This window comes from Mustela lutreola, chromosome 3 (assembly GCF_030435805.1).
Source record: "Mustela lutreola isolate mMusLut2 chromosome 3, mMusLut2.pri, whole genome shotgun sequence".
In the NCBI taxonomy this organism is placed as follows: Eukaryota; Metazoa; Chordata; class Mammalia; order Carnivora; family Mustelidae; genus Mustela; species Mustela lutreola.
In genome coordinates, this window is record NC_081292.1 from 167,186,669 (window position 1) to 167,202,844 (window position 16,176).

The 16,176-nt window shown below is 43.5% G+C and overlaps 1 protein-coding gene across 36 annotated transcripts in view; it reads right to left on the minus strand.

Moving 5' to 3' along the window:
* LRRFIP1 (LRR binding FLII interacting protein 1) overlaps positions 1–16,176 on the minus strand; it is a 134,058-nt gene that overhangs the window by 37,939 nt on the left and 79,943 nt on the right. For 8 of the 36 annotated variants that reach the window (XM_059167609.1, XM_059167607.1, XM_059167574.1 and 5 more), the window contains exons 3-11: positions 15,736–15,753; positions 12,404–12,451; positions 11,089–11,133; positions 10,495–10,545; positions 6,806–6,865; positions 5,310–5,372; positions 2,857–2,934; positions 1,531–1,575; positions 387–455 (exon numbers count right to left, since the gene is read on the minus strand). The exons of 8 other annotated variants lie outside the window; for them this stretch is intronic. In XM_059167609.1, coding sequence (XP_059023592.1) covers positions 387–455; positions 1,531–1,575; positions 2,857–2,934; positions 5,310–5,372; positions 6,806–6,865; positions 10,495–10,545; positions 11,089–11,133; positions 12,404–12,451; positions 15,736–15,753 — 477 coding nt within the window. The remainder of the gene's footprint in view (positions 1–386; positions 456–1,530; positions 1,576–2,856; positions 2,935–5,309; positions 5,373–6,805; positions 6,866–10,494; positions 10,546–11,088; positions 11,134–12,403; positions 12,452–15,735; positions 15,754–16,176) is intronic. 20 more of the 36 variants (XM_059167608.1, XM_059167576.1, XM_059167580.1 and 17 more) reach the window with 15 other exon arrangements.

Consider the following 16,176-nt stretch of genomic DNA (forward strand, 5'->3'; position numbering starts at 1 on the left):
TTGTTCCTCTTCCTCGATGATCCAGAGGTGACCATAATTTGTGGCCTGTGGAACTCCCCTCTCCTCCCTGTTGTTATTTCAAGAGCACCTCATCCCATGTTAGTACTGTTAGTGTGTTGCAGGAAGAAGACCAGGAACCTCAATTAAGGTCCATCTCCTCCCTTGAACTCAAGGTAAATTGATGTGTGAGGACATTAACCCGCCAGCCAAAGGCTTCATGATTCACAGACCCGTGGCCCTTATGACAACAGAAAATTGAGATTAGACAGTGTTCCCTCCCTAGAACCCCCATTAGTTCTCTCCAGTAACTGGACCAGTGTCCAGTGAGCCACTCGGGACCATGCAGCACACGGGAGGAAATTCGGGAACCACAGAAAATGCCTTACAGCATAAGAACCACAGGCACTGCCTCGCCGAGTCCCGCCGAGGAGACTGCTCTCATTGAACACGGACGCCTGTGACAGAAAACAGAAGGGCTGGTCAGGGGCCCTTCCCCCTCCTCAGGACCCACAAACCAGGAAAAGGTAAGCGAGGAAGATTGACCCTTGAGGAGAACAGTCCCAAACAAATCACTGTAGGAGACATGCAGGGAAAGCTCTCAACCACCCTCACAGGCAAAGAGCTGAGCAGAACAGGGTCGGGCAACATCTAAGAGAGAAACGAGGTTTCTGTCAACCGGCATGCAGTGTGCTCTCCGGCAGGTCCTTGAAATATATTACTCTGAACCTCATCCCTTGCTAAACAAGAACTTGGTAAGCCAGACTTAAAGGGAGCAGATAATTCAAATATCCTTTTGTCCTGGCGTCCTCATACTTGATATTTAGAAGATGACACTAATAAAAAGTGACTCTGGAACAAAACATCATGTTCATCATAGTCCAGTATCTCACAATTTTAAAAAAATTGCTGATTATAAAACAATATTTGATTAACTTGAAAATCCTATATAACGAAGCCCTGAGGGTTAATGGGAGTTTACAATACTGTGAATGGCCATCTCAAACTTCACCCAGTTTAAAGGGTCTTCAGTTCTCCCTATGTCCCTTTAGAACACAGCTGGTCTGTTCAGCCAGTTACATACTACTTCTTACGTGTGAAATCTGATAGAAATTCAGAAACTTTTTAGCAATACAGCATAACTACTTTGTTTAGTGTAAGTTTCCTGCAAGGCATGAGTACTTTGTATTTAAAGCTGGAAATTTCCGAAGTGATACAGCATGTTACATTAACATCTGTTAAAGTTACCAAAGCAATAAAAAGCCATCTTTCTTTCTGCCAGCAGATTAAGTAAAAGATGTCGCTGCTCCATTCCTAGCTAACAGTCCTGTGGGAGCACATGTCTTCTTGGAGCCTGAAGTGGTATGACAGCTATTGTCAGCTGCAGGGAGAGAGAAAACCCGGATCTGTCCAAAGGAGCCTGATGGATACCATGGCATGTGTGAGCGCCACATGGGTAGGGGCATGTCAGCAGACAGGGATGAGGGAGGTGGGGGAGGGTCAGGGGGGAAGGGGGGCAGCTAGCACACGCACCCGGTAACTCCCAGCAGGCCGGGCGGCACTGTACGGATAGGAGGGCTACAGGACGAGAGCAAACGGCAGGTTTTAAAAGCCTTGAGAAAACAGTGACGAATAATAGCGACAAAAAATCACGATGCTTTCAGTAATCAGGACAGCCAAATTATCGCACGACAGTTAGAAGGAAAAAGAAGTCGACATAGGGCCTGTGTTCTCAGTAAATCGACAGATGCAAATCCAACTTTAAAACAGTCATGGTTCCCAGGATCCCTGAAATGGGACTACTTTCTAGTCACTTCTTTTCAGGCATTCCTGGAGGAAAGGGTCAGGGAGTGAGACAATGGTGACAGGGTGCAAACACCACAGGCAGCCAACAAACCCACAACTCAAAAGCCTGGGTTAGTAATGCACTCAGGGGTGTTAATACGGAAATATCCACACAGAAGGAGCGCAGCGGAAATGGTGCTTTTATTTCCATCAAATGATCCCATCAAATGATCCCAGTCACGGTCATGAGGATCCAAAAGGAGCCATCAGACTGTGCCAGCTGGCAGCTCCCTGGATCAGGGGATCCAAACCCAGGCGGAGTCGTGCCTGGCGGGCAGGAGCCAGAGCGAAGGGCAGCTCCTGGGGCAGCCGGGTCCCAGGTCCAGAGTAGGATCATGACTCATTTACAGGCAGAGGGCATGGAAGCCCACAGCAAGGGGCCCCCACGCCGGTCAGGGAACATGCATGACCAGGGGCAAATCACTCAGCAACACAGCGGGACGACAGTTCAACCTCCACCATGTGATCTGTCCCAGACTCTGACACAGAGATCCTTGTGCACAAACGGGACTCCTATAAGCACACCAGGCTTGTAAAAACAGGAAATGGAGGGGAAACTGAGCCAAAGAACTACACTGTTCTCCCACTTCTCAAAGATGGGGGAGTACGATTAAGCACAAAAGGCTTCCAAATTGCTTCCTGGACACATTTACAAGAGAAAAATATTTTTAAAGAAACAAATGAAACCCCAAATGGGGAACAATTGCTGGAAAAGGAGGAGAGACCCAAGAGACCAATTCTTTGAACCTGAACTTTTGGAAATATACCTTTAACAGAGCCTCCTTTTTCCTCAATTCCCTTTTTTCTATATAAGGTCCTAGATTATTCTGATAATGTCTTAAAACATTGAGAAAGGTCTTAGCAAGTTAGTCTAGCCAAATAAAACGTCTGCTGAACTCTGGGGTCGACTTCAGATAGAAGAGGTTGAAGTGTCCTCGTATATATGATGGGAAAGTGAAGGGATCTGTGCAGAAGGGAAGAGGGAGGAAGGGGGTGACAAGGAGGGGAACAGACCCGGTTTCCACTCTGGGTAGACAGGGGTTTGGGAGCCAGGCCAGCACTGGGAAGCCCAAGGTCGGAGCAGGAGAATCCCTGTAATCAGAGAAAATGGGCAGGAGTGGGAGAAGGGCTCACAGCTTCATTTCACTGCAAAGGTCCAATGGCATCATAAATTCACACAGAATTGCTTTTTTACAACAAAACCATCAGAGGGCATGCACTTAATTGAAAGAGGGAGAAAGCAGGATGGTCAGAAGGTAATACAGTCTAATTAATCAACAAAACTGTGCCGTGGGACCAAATCAGGCGTTCTGAGTTGACATATAGGCAAAATTAGATTTCACTGATTTTAACTGATAGCAAGACCATTGGGGTTATAAAGGTCTTTGTAATTAGAGCTCTAAGTTTTGAAGTTTGGTGAGAAAAATGCATAATTAGAACTCGGCAGAGACATCCACCTTTGCTTTATGTAATAAAATACTTCACTGGACATGATCTCTGGTGTGGGTTCCTTAGTTACTGATGTAATGTGTGTGTGTGTGTTCAGGATTCACAGAAGATGGGACAGATTCAGTGGTGTAATTCTGAGACCAACAGTTTCTCAACACTTTTGGGGAATACTACTGTATCCATTGTTTCCCCAAATAGAATGCTCTATCCAAATTAAAGTTTCCTTGAAGAGGAAGCCAGCAACTTCAGACTGCCCAGCAACATTCTACCACGTGTTCGAGTGTGGGACAGTCCTAGAAGATGAAGTCGTTCCCTTCCAGGAACCTGATGGTCTCTGAGATAGCCTGCCATCCCTTCAATGCCCCTAACTTGTGCCTGTCATTCCTCTGTCTGGCATAAGCTACACCCATGTGAACTGAGGGGCCGGCAGGTGGAACTCTGGGGTGGTGGGAGGAGGAATGGGGAGAAGCTTTCTAATGTTCCCCACAAGTACTGAAACTTAATGCAGTGGCTGGGAGAACATTCTGTGTAGAAGCCCTTTTGTCAGCCCCTCTGTGGGGCATGGAAAACACCATGACCCGGGTGGGGAAGAAAGTGCCACTGTTGCGGCCGCCATGGCCAGGGTATGGGTCTGACAAATCCAAAAAGACTGGAGAAATATTTAGAAGCCTCTTCAGCACTCCACACGACATTAACACCCTTCTGTTTTTATATTTAAATAAAATCATACCAGCTCATGTGTTGTGCAGGAACAGATAGGACACCTACAGAGCATGATAATTACGAGAAGTTTCTCCTGGTGGGTGAGTAAGGTAAGACCTCAGGAAGAATAAGGATAGGGACACGGGGCTTCTGAGAAGTTCTGATATTTAATGTTTGGAATGGACTGGCTCTAATTTTGACTTCAATGCTCCAAATGTGGGTTATTTCTCTTAAATGAATTTAAGTAACTCGAAAACATGCTGAACTTCAGTGAGTGATTCACATCTGCATATTAGATACCTCTCACCATCTTCCACTTTAGAGCAAGGATCTGAGCTTGGAAAGTGAAGAGGAAGTAAAGTTTTCTGAACAACAAAACGCTTTTTGCAATAGCAAAATCTTCTGCCAAAATATGTGCAACACACACAAAATTTAAGATGGTGTAACCCACCAACACGTTGGTGCTGACAGCTGATCTTGTATTCAGTCAAAATTCACCTACTGGAGGAAGACAGAGGAGGAGGGAGCCCCAGGAGTTACACTTCTCTGGCTTTACCTGCTTAGTTTCTATTTATCTTTTTCCTATGTATTCTTCACGGTTCAGTTCACGTCCTTTGTTAGGACACTTGTTCTCCCTATCATCCTATTCCTGCTGCGCTTGTCTACCTGCCAGGTGGGTCTATTAGATAAGTAAATGCTTCCAGAGTCCCTACCAGTCTCACTCGTTTATCTTTGTGATCTTCCGGCCTGAACAAGTTTCCTCTGTTTGCTAAGTGAGTAGGAAACTGATCTAAACAAATAAGCTTTACTGATGATAATGGGCTCTTAAATAATTTAGAAATATTTGTGCCTGTCCCAATTGATGCGTGTCCTTGAAGTAGTGTAGACATCCCGATTTGGATTTGATTTCCTTTCCTAGTCCATCCCTGAGAAACTGCCACAAAGTTTACATCGACCCTACAAAGTAACCATTTTCAGAAATGCTCAAGGAAAGAATGACAAGGTTTTCTTTTTTTTTTTTTTTCCCCCTCTTTGGATTACTTCTGACTACAAAGTATCCACATGAATCCTTTCTTTGTGTCCAGCTGAATGCAAATGTGAGTCAAGTTCAGGATGGGGGGGTGGGGGAGATAAGCCTGAATTAAATGTATCATGTTAGTTACTGCCCAGCAAAAGACTTTTAACATCCGTCCAAATGAAAATTCATAAAATAGGCATTAAAAATGAAAAGAGAGGTAAGTTCACACACAGGGATGGCATGCTCCAAAACCTGTATTTCTGAAGAGAGGGTGGGGAAGATTTAAATGAGAACCAACCAGCGTGTCCTCTCTGGGGGAAGACAGAGTGGAGAATCTGCCCTCGCCGCTGTAGCTGGAATTCTGAGAACCAAAGAAGATATGGTAAGTGGGGAGTGCTTCCCGACTGTCCCCAAAGCACCCCCTGCGCCCGGTCCAAAGGCAAATACAAAAGAACTCAATCAAACCAGTATCAGCTCTCCAGGAATACCAGTATAAGCTCTCTAGAATACCAGTGCAGCGTAAGAACCAAGACAATCTGCTACTGCAGAAATACAGGACCAACTAGAGTTTCTAGGCTATGGTTTACATTTCAGGGTCTGGGTGTTGGCGATGTCCTTTGGTGTAACTCTTACTGGTTCTCACAGTTTCCCCCTCTAGTATTATTTGTAATTACTTACAACCGTTGGTGTAAAAACATAAATAGGAAGACGCCACCTTTAAACCGGGAGGATTTTTTTAGGGTGGAATGAGAAAAGTTTAGATGAGATGGATGTGTATGCCACCCGTGATAGGCCAAGAGGCTAAAAACCTCATCAGCCAGTTTCAGAAAGCCAAGATGGGACTGGGTTACCTCTCTGAAGCCTGAAAATATAATTCAAGTGCATATATGATATATCTTAATATAATTCAGATAAAAGAAATACTGTATACACAAGTAGTAAAATTTACTACAAGAAAAAAAGCAAATACAGGAATAGGAAGATTTTAGTTAATTTCATATACAGCAGATTTGCAAGTCATGAAATTTAATTTTAGATGTTCACAGTTTCACTTTGTGAAGTTCCCTGTGACCTCCCTGCTAAATCTGAAGCCCTCCCCACTTCTCTCTGACTCTCCTGCCTGTAGTTCCTTTTTCCCACCACAGAGCACTACCCTGCTCTTCCTCTGCCTCCTGAGCCTATGCTATGGGCACCCCATGGCCAGTATTAGGGGACATGTGGGCTCTTATACATGTTTTTAAAATGACAAATGAGAAGCGCCTGGGTGGCTCAGTCGGTTAAGTGTCTGCCTTCAGCTCAGGTCCCTTCTCCCTCTCTCTCTGCCTGATGCCCCTCCTGCCTGTGCTCTCTGTCAAATAAATAAATAAAACCTTAAAAAAATAATAAAATGACAAATGAGGGATGGGCACAGAGGGTGAGAATGCTGAATATAATTATACTTGAAAGCTGAACATATTTAATACAGACATTATGCACGAACACCTAGGGTAACAAAATAATGAAAGAGTGAATATCCAATTCAACATATTTTTAAACTTAAGGGATTCTTTTTAATAGCAATCTCTTATAGCAACACTTAGAATGTTCGAAAGCTAACATTCTAAGAATGTTCACTGGTTAAAAAAAATCAGTTTTCACTCTTTCATGGGCTAGGGCTGGGGCGGGGGGAGAGACCCACTATAGCACAGAAAAAAAAAAAAAAAAAAGCAAAGAAGCTAAATTTAGCAATGTATATTCTTTAAATTTTGTAGCAACCTGTTCGCATTTTGTGTCATGCAAATTTACTATACTAACCCTGCCAGATCTTCTATTCAGGGTCTGTGATCCATATACATCTCCGTCATAACCATTTGTCTGTTTCAGTGAATAAAAGAAGAAACTGACGTCAGTATACAAATGAAGACACAGGCACAAATCAGCACGCAAGAATTAGCTGAGTGTAAATAGTTTGCTTAGTGAAGCAGAGGAACGACCAGCCCAGGACGACACAAATCTCAGCACGCTCCTAGATGCCTCCATGCTTCTGATCTGCTCGATGACGACTCAGGAGAAATTGGACAGCTGGGCTCAGCCCATCAGCCAGGGTAGTGTTACCTGTAGCTATGGGTCACTCTAGGACTTCTGTGGGGTGCGGCACATGGGAACAGGTGCAGCTGGTTTTGTCAGCAGTCTTCCTGTTTCCAGGTTTAGGATGATGCCACGAAGTCCTAGCTTGGCAGCAGCCTGGGCTCCAGGCAAGTGGGCTCATGACCCGGCCTGCGTCAATCGGGTTTCTGTTCTTGGTGGACAGGTAAGTCCTTGAAAATTAGGGCCCATTATGAAGTTGTATCCAGAAGGTTCGGAAATAGCTTCTGTTCAATCTATAATGCAGTGCAAAGGTTCAACATGGAAAAGATGTTTATTGGGGGCGTGTAACCTCTATGGGAGCTCCTGGTGCAGCCCGTCTTCCTACTGTAACTTCTCAAAATGACCTCTGAGGACGCATTTCATGAGTTCTTCATGTGTCCTCCAGAAGAGAGAATGATTAAGTGTATGGCCAACTTCCCTTCTCTTCCTACCTCTGTACCCATGTGCCCCCAGCCAAAGCCCGGCCGTTCTAGAATGGGTCTCATTCATCTAGAAGGATGTTTCTGCTGATGGAAGACAAGAGCTGCTGAGTGTCAGAGACATAGCCAGCTCTTGAGAGAGAAAACGGAAAGCAAGCCGCACAACTGGAAGGAGATGCCGAGGGTAAGGGATGGGAGTCCAAATTCCAAAGCAGTACTCTATCATGAGACCTGATGCAACACGTTTGCTCCAGCAGCAGGTGCCTCCATCCACTTCTTCAGCTGTTGGAAATGTGTGTAGAAAGACGTACTTGACAAGGTTGCTGTGGGTTAAATCTGACCAAAATGAGTATCCCAGGGGCCTGGAGCAGTGCCCTCCCAAACCGTGTGCTGACAAGACTGCTGATAGAGCAACCATGGAAGGTCCCTGGCACCCATGGGGAACAGGAGCATGTCCTTGTTCATGGGGTTGGGCAATGGGAGACTGGTTACCGTGTATGTAGCAGCTACGGCATTCATGAAGAATAAAGAAATGAATTTCCAGACAGATGACAGATCCAGATTCAGGAAATCTTCACTATCAAACTACATATTTAGTTAACAACTCAAAAACAAGTCATTTTGAATTTTTTAAGTGAACCAGAAGAGTATGTATTAATCCCTCAACTTTACATTTGAAAACTCTCTGAGTCACGTTAAAACATCTCTGAGATAAATTTGACAGTAAAAAAAATCCTTCAGAGATAGGCAGGACTGTTACTTGATCTACTTTCCTTTCCTCTTGCAACTGACAAGACTATCTGAGATGGAAATGTGTGTCAAGGACTTGCAGATTTCAGACCACAGTCTTATTTTTTCAGTAGCTGTTTAGAAACACACTCCTGGAAAAAAATTAATATAATAACAAAGGCTAACATCCATCAATTTTAGATGACTTTGACTTTACTAATTAGTGAGGAAGTCAAATATATTACATATATAAACCCTTTGGTTTCCCCTGTTGCTGTATGTACTACATGCTGCTCTGGACAAAGTCTTCCTTCCGGTCATCTCACTTCCCATGTTGCCTGCAGCACAGCGCAGAGCACGGTGAAGGATGGGAAAGCATGTGCACCCCTCATCTGTCCCAATTCTCTTCTACCCTTCGGTGGCCATGCAGGAAAAACTCCCCCTTCACGGTCTCTGCGGACATCCAGCTTTCTGTTTTTAATGGGATTCTGTCATAGGGAATATATTCCTAGCATGAATTCTCAAACTTGTAGGATCTTGTTGCCATCCTGCTAGGACTACGACTTCTTGAAGAACACCACCAACGCTCTCCTCTTGGATAGTTTTTATGTGTTGGGTTGGGAGCTATTTTTCTATGCAGCGCAACAGGATAAGTAGAGTTGAAAATTAACACATTAGAATAAAAAGCCCATAGACAGCATATTAGCTTTATCCAACATCAGGTCTCTGAGGGTCCATCTTCTTCACTGTGGAGACTGCTTTCTCGACACCCCTTACTGTGCAGACTACGAGCAGCGCCGTGGCCTTTTGTGCCCCTGAGCTGGGCAGTCACAACAGCTAAAGCTATCAAAACATCAGCACACTTTATGATGGCCATGCAAGCAAATGTCACCTGTGTCCAATTTCTCTGCTATTCTCTCCTAAGCCTGCCTTAGTCAGGCTTTGTTCTCACCACCTCCATCAAAAGTTTCCTCGTTGAGTCCACCGACATCCTCTCTGACGCTAAGGCCAGTAGTTGGCCCTTAGTCCTATGCTTCCTTGACCTCTCCCCTGCTCCTGGAAACAGTGTCTCTTCTCGGTTTCAAGGACTCAGGCTTCTCCCGGGCCTGCTCAATGGCTGTCATTTCTGTGTCTCTGTCACAGATTCTGCAAACTCAGGTTTGCTTTTATAATATTTTGGTTACATAAATGTTACTTCCTCCAACTTGACTCTTGTCCGAGACAGATCTTTGAAGAACTTATAACCGTATGGCTAAGGGGAAAGTTTCAGCAAGCAAGGAAGCACTTTCACCGTCTTCACATCTGAACCGTTGTTTTCTGGCAAAATCACTGTGGATCTGCTTTGGGCACTGCTAAGTCCATGACATTGATGGCCGGTCAGAACAACAGTGAGTTACCCTGACAGTTACTGTTGCGAACAGCCAGATGAAATCCACAATCATGGTGCATATAAATTGTCATGGTGATCGAAACCAAGCATACTGCTCCAGACAGTTCTTAAGCGAAACCATGGCTGCATGGAGACCCACTTCCTACCAGCAGTGACAGCAATCGTAACCCTCTGGTAAAGAAAACTAACATGTCAGAGTAAGGCACTGACCTAAAGTGCTACGCAAAACACCATTTCTCTACTTCACTTCCTAAGGCATGCAATGTTTTCAAGCCTCATTATGATTACTGGAATGTTGAATGTCTTTGTCTTTTGCAACCATCAAGTTGTCAGTGACGAAGAGATTTCACCAAAGCTAACCAAAGGTAACACTCCTGAGGGTGAGTGGACCTGGGGCTTATGGGTCCAACCCATGCCAATTTTCCACCAGGCAACCTATGGCACCTTTCAAGGAACTAAGCAAGAACAGCACTGAGGAACAGTCACTTTATCTGAGATGCAAATTTGACCGGGAGCACGTATGCAAATGGGCCCCTTCAACCCACCAGCATTGCCAAGACAACTTAATCAAGGCGTGGCGGTGCTGTGTTATGGAGGAATATACAGACATTGTGATATCCACTCTTGGGAGAGAGATACAACAGAGGGACCTCTGCTTATCAATACTCTCTCTGCAACACAAGGAAACACCCCACCGTGGATTAGATTTCCCTGTTAGACTATGGGGTAATGAACAGGAAATCTGAACGCAGGGATACAGAAGCAAAGACGGCCAACTGTAAACTGAGCATGCAAACCCGATCCTTCTGGTTACTGACCCTCAGACTTCCACGACTACCCACTGACATGCGCTCATCTTCATCAGAAGCCTAGTGAAAGAAAGGATGAAAACAACCATGAAGCACAGCATGTAGAAACCCATGTCCAGCTTTCAGAGAGATACGGCTGATCTGACACCACAGCAGTGGGGCAGATCCGATGCCTCTGGAAATCTCAGAGGACTTGAGCCTACCTACATCTTCCCCAAATGGGCTTTGTGTGTGCACCTCCATTTACAGAGGGCTATTTCTGGATGATATTGCTTTAACTCAATTTCACTGAAGTGGTGTTATTTACTTTGCCAGTAATCTACAAACACAGCCTCAATGCATATCATTCTGCAAATTATTTGTGGGTATTGGATGGCAAAATAGCATTAAGACTGTCATGACTATATATTAATACTCAGAAATTTTCCATTCTCCCCTCACAAAGTTAGGTCAAAATGCTAAAAGTTGAGTCCACAAATCTTTAGGTAACAGAATCAGTAGAAGTTAGTTTCTTTTGTAAGCATCACTAAGATATATCTAATCGCACATTTCAGCCACTACAACTATAAATTAGACTTCAATCAAAGTGAACACAGTACTAACCGATGTGTTTCTCCTGGATCTACGCGAATAGCGCTCAGTGTCTTCCTATCAAAGCAACGGAAGAAACAGTATTAAAGGTCAGATACAGACACAACAGAAGCCTTAGTCTGGTTGTGACTCAATACAGTATTTTTGATATAAAGTCAAATAAATATTTTCTTTGATGCCATTAAAAGGCTTCAGTTGAACCACTGAGGAAGAATGTTCTCTTTGGGGATATAATAAGCACTCAAGTAATTGGCATATTTCATTTCCACTCTAAAAGTGTGTTGGGGGAGAAGATGGCCCTTCACTGGTTCCTAACCTCTACAGATCCAACTCAACCTACTTTTCCACCTACATTGGGAACCTTATTATCTTTCCTTTGGGAATCAGAAGATAAATCATTACCATAAAAGCTCCAATAAGGACATTATCCCATCTACTATATTTTGTGCATTTTGAGACACACATGGTTTTCACATTTGGGTATCTCTGAAGGGGGTATATCTTACAATCAAAGTTGTTCACATTATAATTCGCAGCATTTTTTTTTCTTCTTCTTCTTTCTCAGTGATACAGAAAACAATGAGGCATCTTTTAACTGGGTCTTAAGATCTGATGAAAATACATCTGCCATAGAAGCTTAAAATGATGGTTGACACACACTAAAGGCGGAAATTAATCATTTGTTTTGACAAAGAAAGTACACACTGCTTATATTTCAGGAACCGTTCTCTTTCCCATTCTACACAGGGGTCTAAGATATTAAGAGGTAATTCTACATTTCCTTGGATTGTTTATGCATAAGGGACATCGAACATGACATTTCCACACTGGCCAGGTTCTCCTTTGCTAAAACTATGTAATGACGTCCATAAGGCCACTGAGTAAGTGTCAAGGACAGGAGGAGGTGGGAGGAACTCATGCGGACAAATTAATGAGAGGACTGGGTCCACGTTCTCTTGGGGCCAGTGGACAGCAAGGGGAAGGCTCCCCCTCCTTGAGCCTCATGCCTAGGGCTCCATCTTCTCCTGTGTGCCTAATGGAGAGCCCTTTGCCCAGGGAGACAGGGCGGCGGTGGCCCTGGAGAACATGACACTAGCCTGGAGACTCCAGGAGTGAGCAGCTACTGCCCAGATCAGACAAAAATGCCGGCCAGGCCCATTTCTAACCCAGCTTCATCCAGATGTAAACAATCTGGCCAGATGCAGAACTGGAAGAAAATCTCTCAGTATTAAATTATGGCACAGCAGAAATCTATCAATATAATTGCAGTGTGTAAGAATCAAATTATAAACCATGTCAGTTTCTTAAAATTGTATCCAAGGCCTACCATCCACTGCTCGATGTCGCCCCATTTTGTATCCAGCCCATAATATTTCTAAAGACAGAAGGAAAGAAAATTAGGCAAGACGTGAAACGGTAACCACGTAAGAAACTGTTCTGACATGCATTTCCAAACCACTGCCCAAGCCACACAGGGAAGGGAGCATGCCGTCACACAGCTGGAAACACCACACTCGGTGCAGGGTGGGGAGCTCTGGTGAAGAGACTGCCGCCTCCCATCCCTCCCAGGCAAGCCCAGGGAGCACGGCGAAGAGCAGGAGCTGAACAGGGCAGTGTAGCCCCGGTGTGAGGCTGCTGAAGCCTGCAGAGCAAAGGTACTTGAGCTGCTGGAGCAACAAGAAAGCCCAGGGGACAGGGAGAGAGAGGGCGCTGACCCCTCGGTCTCCAATGCTCTTGCTCCAGCTATCTGATATCTACGCTAAATTTAGGTCCCCGAGAATTTACGTTCTTTGGATGTCTTCATAGCATGTTACCGATGGAAAGATGGCTGAGTGGCTAAGAAGAGGGCTTGGAACAGAAAAAACATTTTTATGGTTGCAGGTTATATTGGGCATTTTCTTTAGCTATAGTGCCTCCATGGTTTTACCTCGCTTGTGCCAGCCCTGGTGGTCCAAGTTAAAATTAGAAAAGCAGATTCAGAATGGCTACTGCCCTTGCTAAATATAGTGATTCCCAAGAGAGGCAGGAGCACAAGTCTAGTCTCAAGTGATGGGGTCTTGCTTTTCTCCTCACTTTCTCCCCAGTTCCAATAGAAAAAGCAAGGAACAAGCAACCAAACTTTCATGTCATCACATAGACATGGTTTTCCTCTTTATATATTAAAACTTTGGGGGAAAAAAATTGGGTGCTAGAAGTCCAAGACAAATTTTGAAATTGTTTTCTAATTGCCAAAACATGCTGCTATGTTTGGCTCAGTTACAATTATTTTGAAGGGTGGCCAGATTTTAAATATAATGGCTCTCCAACGGTCTCGCCCCTTTCTCTTAGAGAGAGCGCTAAGCAGGAAAAGTGAAGGGGAAAAAAACTGGAGGAAGCATTCAACCTTTTCAAATCTCAACCAATACAGAAATGTAATATATCAAAAGTACATGAGCCGAGTCTTTTTCTATAAGTCACTTTCCTGACTTTGAGGCTTTAGCTTCAAGTTAAGTGAAATGCAACAGCTTAAAGCCATTTTACATTCAATCAATGTCGGGCCTGCTCACTCTTGCAGCCAAATTCCAGGTTTCTCACCTGTAAAATGTGACACCATCAACCCTCTTTAGCTCATGGCTTAATTACAAAGATAGAAAGAACAGAGGTTTTTTGTTTTGTTTTGTTTTGTTTTTTTAAAGGGGGGCCTATACAAAGGCATAAAAATTATTTCAATTCCAACAAAAGCTGTATGATGCGTTTGTCTATTTTCATATTTTCCCTTTTTTGCCAATTCTATACTTATATCAAATACCGCACACCATCTCTTGCTCTTTTTGTGATAAAAATAAGAACGAGCATTCAAAATCTTCCATCTAGTTCATGGTGAACTTACCCATCACTGCTATGCCTGCAGTTCTCCCTCCCTGAAATGATGGGGTCCGTCATTTCAGGGAGGGAGAGCACCCCCCACCCCCCGCCCCAAGCAGAAAGTGCAACTAACTCCAAGTTCTGATGTTAGTGAGCAGGCTCCAAAGCCAAAAGCGGAAAGCGTACAATGTTTCAAATGTAAACCACTATGATTAGCCAGTGAGTCATGCAAAGGAAGTAAGAGCCAGACCTACAATACAAAAGGTGCTTGGCTTTCAGAAATAGCTGAAGTTCAGTAGAAGAGAAGCCATCCCACAGAATGACCAAGTGGGCCAAGAGAGATGTTTACTGCCTCCTCTTACTTTTCTCAAATCTTAATGATAAGGAAAGCCCTCCCTTCCCTTGGCACATCTATATTATAGAAATGTGTATCTGCTTTTCTACTGTGGACTTCCTGAGCTCCCTTCTAGAATTACTTTGTACACAAGTGAACATTTTGACAGAAGGTCTAACATTGTATCCCTGCTGAGTTACTAAACAGAAAAACAATAGTGATCTGGAACTAGAAAGGAATGAACCAAAGTGTAAATTACTAGGCGGAGTCTCTTTTCTAGGTTTTGGGCAGTCTGTTACAGGGTGGGTCCCCTAGCTTTGCCAGCTTTTGCCTCTTGTTAAATTCTTCCCGAGACTCTCTAAGTATGTTTGGATCTAGCTTCAACATACAATCCAATACCAGACCCTGGAAAAAACTAATAAAGCACAAACAGGTTCTGGCGCCCACTTATCTGATTTCTCTACACTCTCTGGACAGTAGTTATGCGGACTGGGGGGTAGGGGACAGGAACCAAAGGCAATCTGGTATGGTAGCCAGTAAAGGAATCCACCGCTGGAATTTTAAATTTACTGATCGTGTGTTTAAAAGGACCTGGTGACTAACCTTTTAATGATCATCTTATTTACATTTTTCTTAGCTGCTCTAAAAACAAAATGAAAAACAAAACAAAACAACCCAGTTCTTCTTTATCTACAAACTAAATGGATTTATAAAAAGCACTATGATAGATGTCAGAAGTAACTAATGAGATTCAGATTTGGTAAAGACTCATGGTAGACACACACTATAAATTCTCAGGGAACTAACCATCGCTCCATCATTGTTGCCGAGTCAGGAGCCACTGATCCGGTTGTTTCCAACCCTACTTTGTATGCCCCGCCGGCTAGTGTATTTCTCACTAAATCTCAGCTGCTTCTAAACGCCCAGCAAATAGACACGCACTTTACCACCCTGAATGTTAGGGATGGAGGGCAGGTTTAAATTATTGGAGTTGGCTATTGTTACCATTTTCTTTTTTCCCACCTGGGTTTTAAATCAGTATATGCCAATCTCTCAATCTGTGGTAATCTGCATTGAGATTTTAAGATTTTTCTGATAAAATCATATGGAAGGGTAATCTTTTTCTTTAAATATCTGACTTTGAAAGTTTCCCCAATTCTGAAGTGTGATTTCATTTTATCTTAGAATTCAATTTTTTGTGTTTGTTTCTTCCTCAAAGAAACAATTTTCTAATTCTTTGAGAAAAGTGGAGATGAGGAAAACATTCTGTGGACAGAGGTACGTCTGATGGTTGCTTTTTCTGGGGGTGGAAATAGGGACTTCAGCATTCTTGAATAAACCAATTTGTAAATAAAGCAGTAAAAACTTCTACATATTTTCAATGAAAGGCATTATTTCTGAAAGGTGACCAGGCCCTTGGCAGGAAAACAAAACAAAACAAACCGGCATGCAAATTAGGAAACAAAGAACAAAGAGCCTACCTTTTGAACCTGATAGATCTACAGAGAAGGGCAAAAGAAATAAGAAAAGAAGTGTGAAATCCAATTACAGAAGTAGTTACATCAGAAAGAAAGGTTATCTAAGTCCCTGGAGATGTGAATAAAAGCAATACTGGGGGGGGGGGGGGGACCCAACACTGAGTACTGGTAGAATAAAAAAAAAATGTCTGAAATCTCATTGAAAGTATTGTTAATTTCCTGACTCATTTTACACGCTATTTGAGATACAATGGTGAGACCGAGGCACACACAGGTGGGTGCCTGCAAGAATCCTGGTGTGATTCTAGTGCACTGAGTCCATGTAACCATTACCAGCAGTGGGGAAAAGCACTTCATCTTCAATTCAAAACTTCTCTGCACAATGATAAAAGTTCAACTAGAAAGTACAGTGTAAAGTCCACTGGTCAAGTGCCCAAGTAGGGA